Source organism: Macrosteles quadrilineatus, unplaced genomic scaffold (assembly GCF_028750875.1).
Source record: "Macrosteles quadrilineatus isolate MER2022 unplaced genomic scaffold, UCM_ALF_1.0 Scaffold_1__1_contigs__length_201487025, whole genome shotgun sequence".
Lineage (NCBI taxonomy): Eukaryota > Metazoa > Arthropoda > Insecta > Hemiptera > Cicadellidae > Macrosteles > Macrosteles quadrilineatus.
This window is the reverse complement of record NW_026542594.1, coordinates 197,157,156-197,170,033: the sequence shown is the minus strand read 5'-3', so window position 1 is coordinate 197,170,033 and position 12,878 is coordinate 197,157,156. Positions and strand designations below refer to the sequence as shown.

General features: G+C 33.6%; 1 protein-coding gene across 1 annotated transcript in view; it reads left to right on the top strand.

The window, feature by feature from the left end:
* The first annotated feature begins 1,601 nt into the window (after positions 1-1,601).
* Positions 1,602-12,878, top strand: part of LOC128993621 (NADPH--cytochrome P450 reductase) — a 46,281-nt gene continuing 35,004 nt past the window's right edge. The window contains exon 1 of the mRNA XM_054417642.1: positions 1,602-2,010. Within this exon, the coding sequence (XP_054273617.1) occupies positions 1,980-2,010 (31 nt within the window). The 5' untranslated portion in view covers positions 1,602-1,979. The remainder of the gene's footprint in view (positions 2,011-12,878) is intronic.

The following is a 12,878-nucleotide window of genomic DNA, read 5'->3' as shown; positions in this document are numbered from 1 at the left end:
TCTGAACTTTATTTAAGTGGTCACAATGCCCAATCTGGTGTGGGGCCCACACAGTAGATCCATATTCAACGATGGGACAAACTAAAGTCACATAGAGGGTCTTCAATGTTGCAGGAGATAGGGCATTCCGTGATGCGCGAGCAATGAACCCCAATAGAGAGTTTACTTTAACACAAATCTTAAGTGATATGTACGCCTGGATCCAAGGATGGTGTCATATACAAACCCAAGTCCTTAACCACTGTCACTCTACACAGGATCAAGCCATTTAAAGAGTAATCAAAGTGCAGCAAAGTTTTAGATCTTCCAAATGACATTACTTGACACTTGTCAGCATTCAGTTGCATAGAGTTTCTATCACACCACTGTTCTATCTTAACCAGGTCTTCTTGAAGCTCTTGTTGATGGATTGAAATAATCTCCTTGAAGATTTTAACATCATCGGCGAATAGTAGAAAGTTGATCACTAGGGACCCCCCAATATCATTTATGAATAAACCGAAGAGAAGAGACCCTTGTGGCACACCTGATGTTACGCTCACAACATTCTTCGAGAGTGATGATGCAAATTTGACTTGAAGGGTTCTGCCACTTAGATAGCTTTGAAGCCACTGGAGAAGAGGACCACTAATTCCGTATGCCTTTAATTTAGCTATCAGATGGCTATGGCTGACCCTATCGAAAGCCTTTGCGAAGTCCAGATACAGGCAGTCAACTTGGTGGAATCGAGAGATGGAGGAAACAACACTCTCACTGAAGACACAAAGATTGGTAGTCGTTGATTTTCCAGGGCGAAAGCCAAGTTGCTGTGGAATGAAGACATTCTTGAATTTAAAGGATAATACGTCCAGGATCATGCTTTCAAAGACCTTAGCAATCACTGACTGATGGGGGGCAAACAGTAGTGCTCAACCATACTTATAGCCGATTGATATTCGCCAATGCACGGTAAACTACTGCGCGTTTTGTTTGAGTAACTGTATCTTTAATCTATTGTAGAGGCAATGTTGAGGCCAGGGACCTGGTCTCTTGTTTTGGTACGACATCATGTCGAATAATTTGTTCTGCTTGTCCGAAAAATTATGAGGTTCTTCAAAGGATATAGGCTATTGATTTTAAATTTATGTGACTTCGCATTGTGTTTAAATACCTCGGGATATCTGAGGTTGAAGCCGAGGGCGTTTCTTAGGCTATTTATGCTGAAAGAAAGTCAGGCAGAACACGGGTTTAAAATGTCTTAAAGTAAACAATTAATCCATATAAATTACTTAAACTTACAAAAGAGCCAAAATTAGAGTATATTTAAAGTACATGTGGTGATTGGGATTTAAATCATCACCATAAATGTATAGAACACCTTTGCAAGTCTACCATCTACAATACATTGACTGAATTAAAAACGCATAATTTTTTGTTTTAGAATAACATTCTTATATATCATGCTAAATGAAAAATTGATTTTAAAAGGGAATTTATTTTCTTCATGTTGGCTATACCATTCAGCTGGCGTGGAACTCTCTGTCTCGTCTCAGCTGTTTTTAAATTTTCGTCTGTATTTCCTGTTGCTTAGTGCTCTTCTTCTTCACTCCTTCAGTCTTCATCTGTGATGACAGGTCTTTTATCGTCGCGAGCGTTCTGCTGCTTGGACACGAGTCAAGTTTGTTTGTGTTAGATTGAAAGTTTGTTGTTTTGGTGAAAAGTTTGTCGCGCCGTGGAATGCGACACAATTTTTTTCTACGCTTTGAAGCCTAGTGAACTGAACGTGGAACCGGTGGTCGGTCCAATTAGTTTTACTTAGGCCTAGTTATTAGTTTTGGTTGTGACTTGTACAAATTTGGCACCAGAAGAAATTGCTGTAAATATCGCGCTGTTGTGTTAGCGACGTTCGTGTTTTGACTTAAGTTTTCATGTGGTGCGTGTTTTTATTGTAGTAATCGTGTTTATTGTTGTGAACAATTAATATAAAGACGAACATTACCATGGAGTGTTTATTCTTTTGGATTTTATCTGGTAAGTAGTCATAAAAACCCTCATTATAGCCTAGCCTACAATAAGTTAGGACTAACTTAGGTTCAAATTATGTCAAACTGACCATGTCTTTGGTTTAGGCCTACTATCCTATTAATCTAGTATGCCTAAATAGGTTTCTCTGGCTTACTTGTCTTTGGTTAAGTAACTTTGTAGTAGGCTACTGGGGTAGACTTCTGTATCTGTTAGCACAAACAACCGAATGAAAATATTGATCGATATATCGATTATTCGATATATCGTTTGCTTAGTTAGGTAAGGTTAACCCTAGGAGGATTAAACATTAAGGAGAGGGCACGCGAATAGGAATACACGTGTTGCGGTGAAGCCAGCTTTAGCAGAACACTAGAGGGGCACGCGGAGCCGTAGAGTGGCAAAAAGCCTCGGCTATAACATGGGAGAGATAGGGAAAAACGCGACGCGCGCTGTTTCGAATTAAAATTGCCGCTAAACTAAAACACCTGTGTTATTCACCGATGGCATTCTTAAAGTAAATTAAATTTCCTATCGAACAGTGTCAATCATTCCTATAAAAAATATTATTTATTATTTATTATTGAAGATCAAAGTTGAAAGAATTGACCTGGACTTTGAACATATGATTACTTTAATTACGTTTTTGAAAAAAATATGATGTATCTACACAAATTAACAATTTATTCGTGTTCCTTAAGAGTTTCTCGAAATAAAAAATATATATTTACCTATATTTAAAAGTGGTATTTAGAAAAATAATTACAATAAAGTTTTTTTAATTTTTTCCAGTTTATAAAACAATCTTACTAATAATAGGTTAAAATGAAAATTTTAATTCGGGTGATGAAATACATTTTAAATTTGCATTTTTCATAGTTTTCTCGATTTGTTAATAGAATTTTTTACTAGTTTTAAGTCATTTATGTGCTAGGCAGGTGATTTTAAATAGCCAAAGTTAAGAAAAAATGCAAAGCCGCTATAACTTTTTTTACACCAACAGCCGTTACAATTAAATTACAATCATAAAAAGTAAAACAATTTATTGGCAATCAAATTCTTGATTTTTTAAATATCATATTGAACTATATTTGATCTGTTTACCTAAAGAAACTTCGAGTAAAAAGTGTAAATGTTCAACAATCATCGCGTCTTCTGACCGCCAAAGTGCGTTTATCATTCTTTTAAAGGATTAAAACTTATTTGATTTCTCTTTAAGAAAATGTTCAAATACACATACAGTACTACTCATGATTTGAGTTTTAATTAATGAACAGTAAAATCCATTGGTGATATGGCGGGATTTGAACCCGGGACCCCATGAACCGGAGTCCCACGCTCCTGGTTAGAGTATTATAAATAATACACAATACAAGTATGGCAAAAAATAAAAACAAGGACAACGAATTCCAAAAAATAAGTCATCCTTGTGTAAATTAATTACTCACCTTTGAACGTACTATTGGTTCATAAATATGACTTTCCTCTTAATAGGTTCCTAATATTACGGTTAGAATTTAACTTTTTAATTTTCGTAGGATGATGAAGTCTAATTTTTAAATAGTTAATTGATATTTCTGTTACCAAATCTTCCAGTAACGCATACAACGCAGTATGAGAGGGGGGCGGGAGAGTAGCGCTGCCTCCCCCCCCCACCACAGTACGCTGGCTTCAACGAAACTACTGCGTGTCCTCTCCTTAATGTTTAATCCTCCTAGGGTTAACCTAACTTACCAAATTCATTCATCCAGATTCATTTTAATATGCCATCCTGCGAGTTCATACTTAAAAGTTTCAAGAATCAAGAGTTGGGTACAGTTTCTTAACTGGGCTATATGCTAAAATCGATTGAAACTATCTATTTATTTACCCATTCATACAGTAAACACCATTTTTACAAGCAATAATCCCTGAGTGGCATGGTAATAATACTATCGATTCGATTAGTAAACCTTCATGCGATTTTTTCACCATCAGCAAGTTTGGTTGGTTAGGTAAGGTTTGGTTAAGTTAAATTTTATAATAGATATATTTAAGAATATCGATTATTAATCAATATTGTGAATTCGATAGATTCAATGGATATTTAGCATAAGTTAGCCCAGTTAGGAAACTGTATACCCCAAGAGTTTATCGAATGTAAACTGGCATGTAAGAAGTTTTGCTGTAGTTTAGTATTGCAATAAAAGCCGCGATACCCGACCCAATCAGATTATTGAACAATAATCAGTAGACTTCCTCTTTCCTGGACTCCTCGGGAACGAGGCCAGTCCGGATAGCGGGTTTTCCGGTTTAAGAACACTTGCCTTCTTGCCAAGCTTGAATGTCATTGTATGCAATACACATTTTTGTATCTAGGTCTAGACCCAAGTTAAATTAAGTAAAACAATGATAGATAATACGCTGGACCTCCTTTTGAATATGAAAATCTTTCGAGCTTTGGCATTACAGTAGGCCTAGTCAAAAATGTTTGAATTATTTTGTCAATATTTTTTATGATTTATACTTTGTGTTGGTGTCTGACTTACAAAGTTATACTTATACATTTGGTAAACTTGTAGTTCCAGTAACTTATATCAATCTTAGAAGTTATCTAACACTGCACATAAATATTATTCAAGAACAAATCCCTATTGAAATAATACGGTATGGTTAAAAATTGGTATTTCATCATACTGCCTGGAAAACAGCCGTTATTAGTCTTTTTTAGTCTAAATCGTCAGCAAAATTATCGTTTTCGGGTAACTTCAAATAGAAACAGAAAATATATATACTTATGGTAAATATTTCGGTTCGCTAACCTCCAAATTTGTTAATTGCATTATGAAAATGCTGATAATCAGACGAAATTTAAAATTATAGGCCTATGTTTGTATGTTTAACAGAAATGTAGATTGAGGACGACTTTATATATAAAATCAAAGTATGTGTTCTAACTTTGTATCGATTGGATGTTTATTTCCACGGTATGATGAAAATAGTTGTTCATCACACGGAAAGAAAGTGTCTTATTGGTACTTAGGCCTAGGCTAATTCTATTTTTTTGAACACAATTGCGTACCAAAAAGAGCCAATTTCACTTCTAGTGATGAAAACTACTATTTTCCTATTTTTGGCCCTCAAAACATTAAATGTTGCAATCTTTCTAAGTACTTCATTATGTAGAGATCAACAAACAAATGAGTACCTATGCGTGTCAAAGGATTCAGAGAAATTTAGGAAATATAAATTTAAAACTCTGACGGAGAAATAAGTAGTTAGGCATTACTTAAAAAAGTTGTGGTTACGGAAAATAAAAAAATTAACTGTTTTAGTATTCTTGTTTATGGATATAAATTCTAATCAAATTAGATTAATTTATTGTTTCATTCCAAGCTATTACATTTTTGATTTATAACTTTAAGAATAAGCTCAGGAATTTTTTAAAGGTCTTTCCAAGTTTACTGATTCTTGTTGTCTTCTTGCCTTCTTGTTGTTGACATTGAGTGCATATTATGGACTGATTTATCTATTCTTGTCGTATATAGTGACAGTCTTGGGCTGTCAGTGAGTGTTCGAACAAGGTTTGTCTTCCGTCTTCAGAAAAAAACCTTTAAGAGCCGCCTTTCACCATCGAACTTCTTGGAATACAATAAACATTCTTACATTTCCATCCATATTCATTCTCAGTTGTCTGTCATTTTCAAAAATAAATTATTATCTTTTCAACCGCAATACCTTCCAATGCAATAGACTCTCAGGCACTGAAACAATATTCACCTACAGTAGAACCTCTTTAATCCGAACCCCTGTAATCCGAACGTCCACTAATCCGAACGCCTCATTGCTGTACTCTATACACAGTACAGTAGTTTTTTATTGTATGTATACTGTATTTATTGATATATGTACCGTAGTTATTTCAATTGTAATGCATAGTAGGCCTACTGTTTATTCCTTATGTTTACTACTGTATTAAATAAACACTGTATTTTACTTTATAAAGCATTTTTAACTTTTCTCTAACTTTGCTATGTAAAAACAACAATATGTTCTGTAATCCGAACTATTCAATAATCCGAACTACCCCCGGTCCCAATTAGTTCGGATTAAAGAGGTTCTACTGTACCTGAACACTGAACAAAATTCTTTGAAAGACATCGGTACGTGGTCAGGTCCTTTAACTTTCTGCCTGAACCCCTTAAAGTGGAGGAAGACACTGGGAGAGTAATGACATCTAAATGTAGAACGAACTCCCTACTATATCAATGAATTTTTAGTTTGCTGAACATTAACTTTTTTTGATACCGTATTGTTCTGTTGGGTTTTAGTATTTTTAGGGTTTAGATTTATCTGCAATCTTCTTTTTTATAAATCTTGTGACGCTATTTGTACAGGTTTTCTGTGCTAAATATAATGTTATTTAAATGTGGAATAAATCTTGCATGTAAGAAGATATTTTAGTGACAATATGACCAGGCAAATTGAAATTTGCTTAGTCTACAGCTTGGCTGCAGTGAGAATATTTGTCATAGACACATCGCTCCATTTTTTTTCGTGTCACATTCATGTCAAAAGTTGAAGGCTGTTAATTTATTTCCCCGCAGCTTATACGTACATATCTTTGTCGCTTGGTGAATGATCACCTAATGTCACCAAGGCTCAATCAGTTTATTCCATCATGCCTCCACTTGTTGTCAGGGCCGTCCGTAGATACGCAGTTTGTTTTCACACTTATCAGCTGTTCGACCTTTTGGAACTTACATTGATACCAAGGCACAAATTTCTTGTGTTTGAAAATTTGTTTTGAGATGTATAGATTTTGAAAGTGATTCAAAATTCTTTATTTAGAGTCAAATTTAGCGTTATTATTATATTTACTATGTATTTATAGTGCTACCTATGTAGCCTATTTATGTTATATAAATATGTAAGTTATACCTATTTAAAAAGAGTAAAGCAACAAAGTCGGAAAGGTTTTCATGTGTTAGGGCCTATTTGATTATTTTGAAAAATACTAGGCCTGTATAAAGTGAAGATAAAAGTATTAATTTATGAAAAAAAAATTATTAAATACGCTCTTACACCTACAAAACTTACCGGTATGTGATAGGCTTAATTTATTCCCAAGGTCCTATGAAATACTATCCTAACTGTAGTTATCGTCCCTTCTATTATGACTTGAAAATAAATCAATTAGGTAGCCTACCGGTATTAGCTTACATTTAAAAATTAATATGCGTTAAAATAACAAAGAAAGTTTGAAATGATAGTTAAAACTATAAAACATCCAACCCTCTTTAATATATTAAGGTAACAAACAATTGAAACAAACAAATCAACAGTTTTTCTATTAATTTCAAACCCACAGGGAAAGACCAAAATATTAAAACTGAATCCGTATAATAAATCTTTACTCCGTGAATATTTGAATGATTACTTCTTTTGGACATTATGAATACTATTAAACTTTGTTTGGGAATCATGGCTACAGTGTCAGTTTCTTTTTGACCTTCATGATAGATTGTTAACTGGGGAAAATGGTTGTTTAGAGAACCTTTATGAGAAACTATACACTATTAATATGGTTGTACCTAATTAAAAATTTCTGAAAGGAAGTTATAACTAACCAAGAAAATGATTTATGAATCAAGATAAGAAGAAAGAAAGGAAGTCGATATTGAATAAGTTTATTTAACTCCAAGTTTTATGTGTAATTATTGGTTTTTATATTGATTTTAACATGTTAAAGTCATCCTACTCCACATTCCATAAGAATATAACATGCTACACTTGCTAATAACTTTTGACAAACAAAATTCAATTGAACAATTCTTTTTTTTTATTTGATTATTTATTTGAAAGACTGCTTGAAGATAAGATATTTTTAAGCTTGAATTCTGAAAATTCCCAAATAATTTATTCTAGTTAATGTTTGTCTATTTATAGTCCTCGCCACCCTAAGCTGAGGCAGCCAAAGGCCGCACTAGATACACGCCGTGATTTGGCGGCCTTTGGCTGCCTCAACTTAGGGTGGCGAGGACTATAGACTTATTCAAATTGTTAAAAATATTTTACAGTAGTAAATAGGCTTAATTTATGGCTTTAAGTTTTATGGTCCTACTTCAGAGTTGTTTCAGACATTGTACAAAATTGCGATATACGTTAAATGATTGTTCTCAGTAGGCTGGAATGCACTGGTCAGTAATCAGAGCTACAACTATGTCAGGGACTCCTCCTAGCTTGCGAGGTATTGAGGTTGATCTGACAAAAAATGCCTTTGTCATTCCTTTTGTTTGTTAACAACTTTAATTAACATCCACCAGTCTTTTGTAGAGATTAAATTAAAAACCGCTTCCAACTACTCTAGGTGTACATGGCCGTCCCATATCTTTTACATATAAGTTGGGTCAGAGTAAAATTATATAAGGTTAAATCGTACTATGGGTTTTGAATTTGAAATAGGATAATTTTTGGAAATAATGAAACTGATATAATAACCATATCTTGACTTTTTTGCATTTGAAAGTTTTTGAGGTACCGTAACTACGGTTGTTACTAGTAACAAATTCTGTCCATTTAAACTTCCACTGTCAGCCTAACATAAGTTACATACAGTAGACTCCCCTTATCCGCACTCCTCTGGACCGAAGCCAGGATAGTGGTTTTTCCGGTTAAACCGACATCCCCTTAAACACTGAGAGTTAACCCAAATGTTTTACTTAAATATGGGATTGCATTTAGACATGTGATCACTAGTCTCAAATCTTTCTCACAAGAAAAGCCATTGCAGTACCGCCTACTTCTCCACAATCCAGTCGGGTGAATTGATGTGCTGATAAAAATATTTTGGTTAAAGAGACGTCACTTCTGCCTAGTGTAGTCCGGTTAAAAGGTGTCCAATAAGAGGTAGTCTACTGTGTTGATGTTTACATTGGCTTTAAATTTTGACCAAAATCAGGTCTAGTAGTTTAAGAATTACAAAATCAAAATGTCCTTTAATTGCGCACTTATGTTCGGCATATTCTGATTGAAATCGATAAATATTCTCAAAAAAATACCATGCAACTACTATTGAATATTTTCTGTCTTGATTATTATTCAAAATAACGTTTTGAAGTTACAATTAAGCCACCCTTTGCTAAAAAAAAAGAACTAGTAATTGAAATGAATTAATGATCTTACAAACGTAAAACAGACGTCAAGAACTTGACCATGGCACAAATTTACAATTGGATTGTGTGTAAATCGTATTCATTAGAGTAAGGACACTAACGATGATGAGACGCTGAATTCAGAATTAAAACGCTTCATTCACCATCACAATACCTGACCATGTTCTTTGTTGAAAATTGAACATCAAGACAAATATTCACTGAATTTAGAACAAAAATACCTCTAGTCTGTAAAATACGTATTTGCTGAAATTAATAATGTTGAAAAACATCCCTTGAAATACTCAAATGTAGTTTTGAAGATGTAGGAAATTGAAATTTCTATTTTGTTTTCAGAACTGAGTAGTACCGTTCATAATCTCGCTTGATAACCTTTCGCCTGTCTTTCCAAAATAGTTTATTACTTTAGAAAATGTTTCAGTTTGCCAGGGGTTTTGAAAGAATTTCTTTTGTTTCCTTTTTCCTGTAAAAAAATCCCTTTTTTAAGTTTTTACCATAAGCGGCATGTATTCCTAGACCTGAAATCTGTTAATTATTTGTTTTGATGTCCCCAGAGGTAAAAATCTATTAATTTAAATTCATTTGCAATATTTAAAGTAATTTTTTTCACAAGGAAAGATACTTTAGGATGCCTATTTCAGTGGGTTAGACCCTGGATTAGTTAGGTGGTTATACTTGACTAAAGGCCAATAGGGATAAGTTTGGTGGTTTCGTTGGAATTAAAATAATTTGTGTTGTCCCTTTCCTGGTGTGATAGATACCCAAGTTTCTAATACCTAGGTTAATTTAATGTAAAGTGTTAGAGGAAAATGTTCAATGGCATAAATGATTATTTTGATAATGATTAAAAGGCAGTTGGAGGACAAATTTTGGATGTAAATGTAAAGGAAGTAAACATTTCCTGAAACAAGAAGGAAATATAACCCTATTTGGTAAGATACAGAAGAATATTACATGGTATTTATTAGGGTATTACAGTACCTTATTTGCAAGCAACTGATTTTGGGTCAAATCTTGTTTTAAATATAGGTTGAGTTGAAAGATGTCATTTGTAGCTAGCAAATATGTGGTTGTAGCTCTTTGAATTTAATCATTCAACTTTTGTTTACCAGAAAATATTCTGAAGTCTTTAAGTTTCTTGTTATAGAACACTTAGCGGTTAAAAACCAAAGCCAAAAGTAGATGTTTGTCAGACTATGTGTGAACTAATCTATATTTCTTGTGTTTATGGAAATAATGCCATAAAACATTTTAAACACTAAAATTTTTCAGATCTTTTTTATGTTTATTTTTTAATAAGATTTTAAAGTTTTAACTGGTTGTATATTGGTTGAATTTACAATAGTTTGGATTTTTTTTGCTTCGATTAATTTAAAAAAAAAGATTAGTTTTGTTACTGATTAATAAGGCGATTTATGTAGAAAATCACTTAGATAAACAACATTCAAACATCTAATAACAAAGTTTTAAAATTTGTGGTGCAAGATAATCGTAAAGAAAAACACCAATTATTCCCAAATAAAAATATTGTACTAAATATGCATGCAAAACGCACTACATAATTTTTTATTTAAACAAGCGTTTAGTAGCGTTTAAGATAATGGGGATTAATTTCTTTGTATAGGAAGTTACAATTATGGCTTTACGTTTACATGCTATTATCGACTTTACCTCTGCATTTTACAACGTCCTTGGCTAAAGGATGTGATTGTGAAACTTCTATTAGTACTAAGCAATTATTGTACTGGCATGCCAGCCATTTTTGTAAATTAGTTTTTAGTTGTTGGTTGAATATTTCTTAATTTTTTTGTATGAATGAGGTAGTTTAATTTTGTGTGACTAAAATGTCCTTCTATTAAATCCTGTAGACCTTCTTATCTCAAGGTTTTTCTTTTTAAACATAAAACAACCTCCTGCCAGCTGACTTTTCCATTAGGAGAACCGGGGGTAAGGAATCCCACTAACAAGGGTGGTCCTTTCCCAGCAAATTTTGTCATTAAATAGTTTTTCATTGTTTTTAAAATTTGAAAACACTTCTGTGGCCCCTGGCAGTGTGAATTATTTAACTTTTATGCTTTATTGCACGATCTGGAAAAATGTGGTTAATGTTGGGCCTCCTAAGGGGGGACAAATTTATGAAGGTAGCCCATGTTTTGGGGTATTATTTACTCCTTAAAAATTTTTAATATTTTAGATAAACCTGTGTAACATTGTATTTTCATTCCTGATTTAATTTTAATTTGAAAACAACCAAAAAAGAAAATATGCAGGTTCAAAAAACATTTACATATTATTATCGATATTGAAATTGCTGCCTCAGTCTGTCCTTAAGACTGGATTGTCCTTGAAGCTGGGAAATAATATAAAAACATTTATGTAATGTAATGCTGCATGAAGATAAATTTTCTTCTCAGTCAAATTAGAAAACATAAAGTATTAGAAAAAAGTAACGATAATGTTGAAGTTTTTGTGAAATATAGAAATTATATATAGCCTACCACACAGATTTTTGAGGTCTTTTAGGAACCTCCTGAGCTGAAATCAGTGTTGGTTGAATATTCTCACACAGTAGGCAGTTAGTAGAGGCCAGGATGACCTAGGCCGAGGCCGGGATGACCTAGGCCGAGGCCGGGATGACCTAGGCCTTAGTTAGACCTTGGTCAAGGACTCTGGCCCAACTTCCTGAGGACTCTTGTCTGTCTGTTCTTGTTAACTTGGAGTTGCCTTCAACAGATGTAGAGATGAAATAAATTTTGTTATTACGTCTTCTATTATTTTATTTAGGATAGGTGCTAAAAGTAGTTCATTATTTTTCTGTTGAATATAGGACTAAAAAACAACAACAAATTTAGTTGAAGCGTTGTCGTGAGCCTAATTGTGACGGGCCTAATAAATTTCCATGTTATTATTATGGAAAATAAAAAAAAACTATCGTAGTTTGCTTGTTTATATTATGGATATATTTTTATGAAATTTTGCATAATTTGTATACAAAGCTATCATCATTTCATTAAAAACCCACTTTATCAACTTCCCTGTAGCAGCAAAGCCTAAGCTATTTACTCACTAAAATTAAATAAGAAATAAATCTGCCTTCGGGGAATATTTTAGTGAATATCTAACCAGGTAAAAAGAAAATTTGCATAGTCTCCAGGTTTGCTGCGGTTGGGGTATTCACAGATGCATGCATTTCTTACCACAACCAACACAACCAGTTTTCAAGTTGAGGCACTGAAGGTTGACCTTGAGCCAGCGGGTTTAATACCCCCAATTTAGTGATTACGGACAGAGGTATGATAATGATAAACCAAGAACTTGCGGTCGTGAATCCTCAACAGTCTGATAGTCTGCAATGGAAATGGAAAGAGGTTTAAGATTTGTATTTACCTCTGTGTATTTCTTCTTTAGTGGTTATATTTATTATACTTATTACATTTATTAACTTTTTTGCGAGGGAACGGTCCAAACCCTGGTCTTGTTACTATATAACGTCCACCTGTTAGAAAGCATCATTGATTGATAGCCCAAAATTACGTCTGGGTCTGGTAACGATTTCGGATGGAATCGAACCAGTGACATTCGGATTTGAAGGCGAGCACTATAATCACTTGGCCACCCAGGCAATGTTGAATATCATTGACTACACCGTAATTGCATGCCTCTACTATAAAGTAGAAAGCACTGCATAAGCATTGATTATAAAACTTTGCTTATTGCATAAGC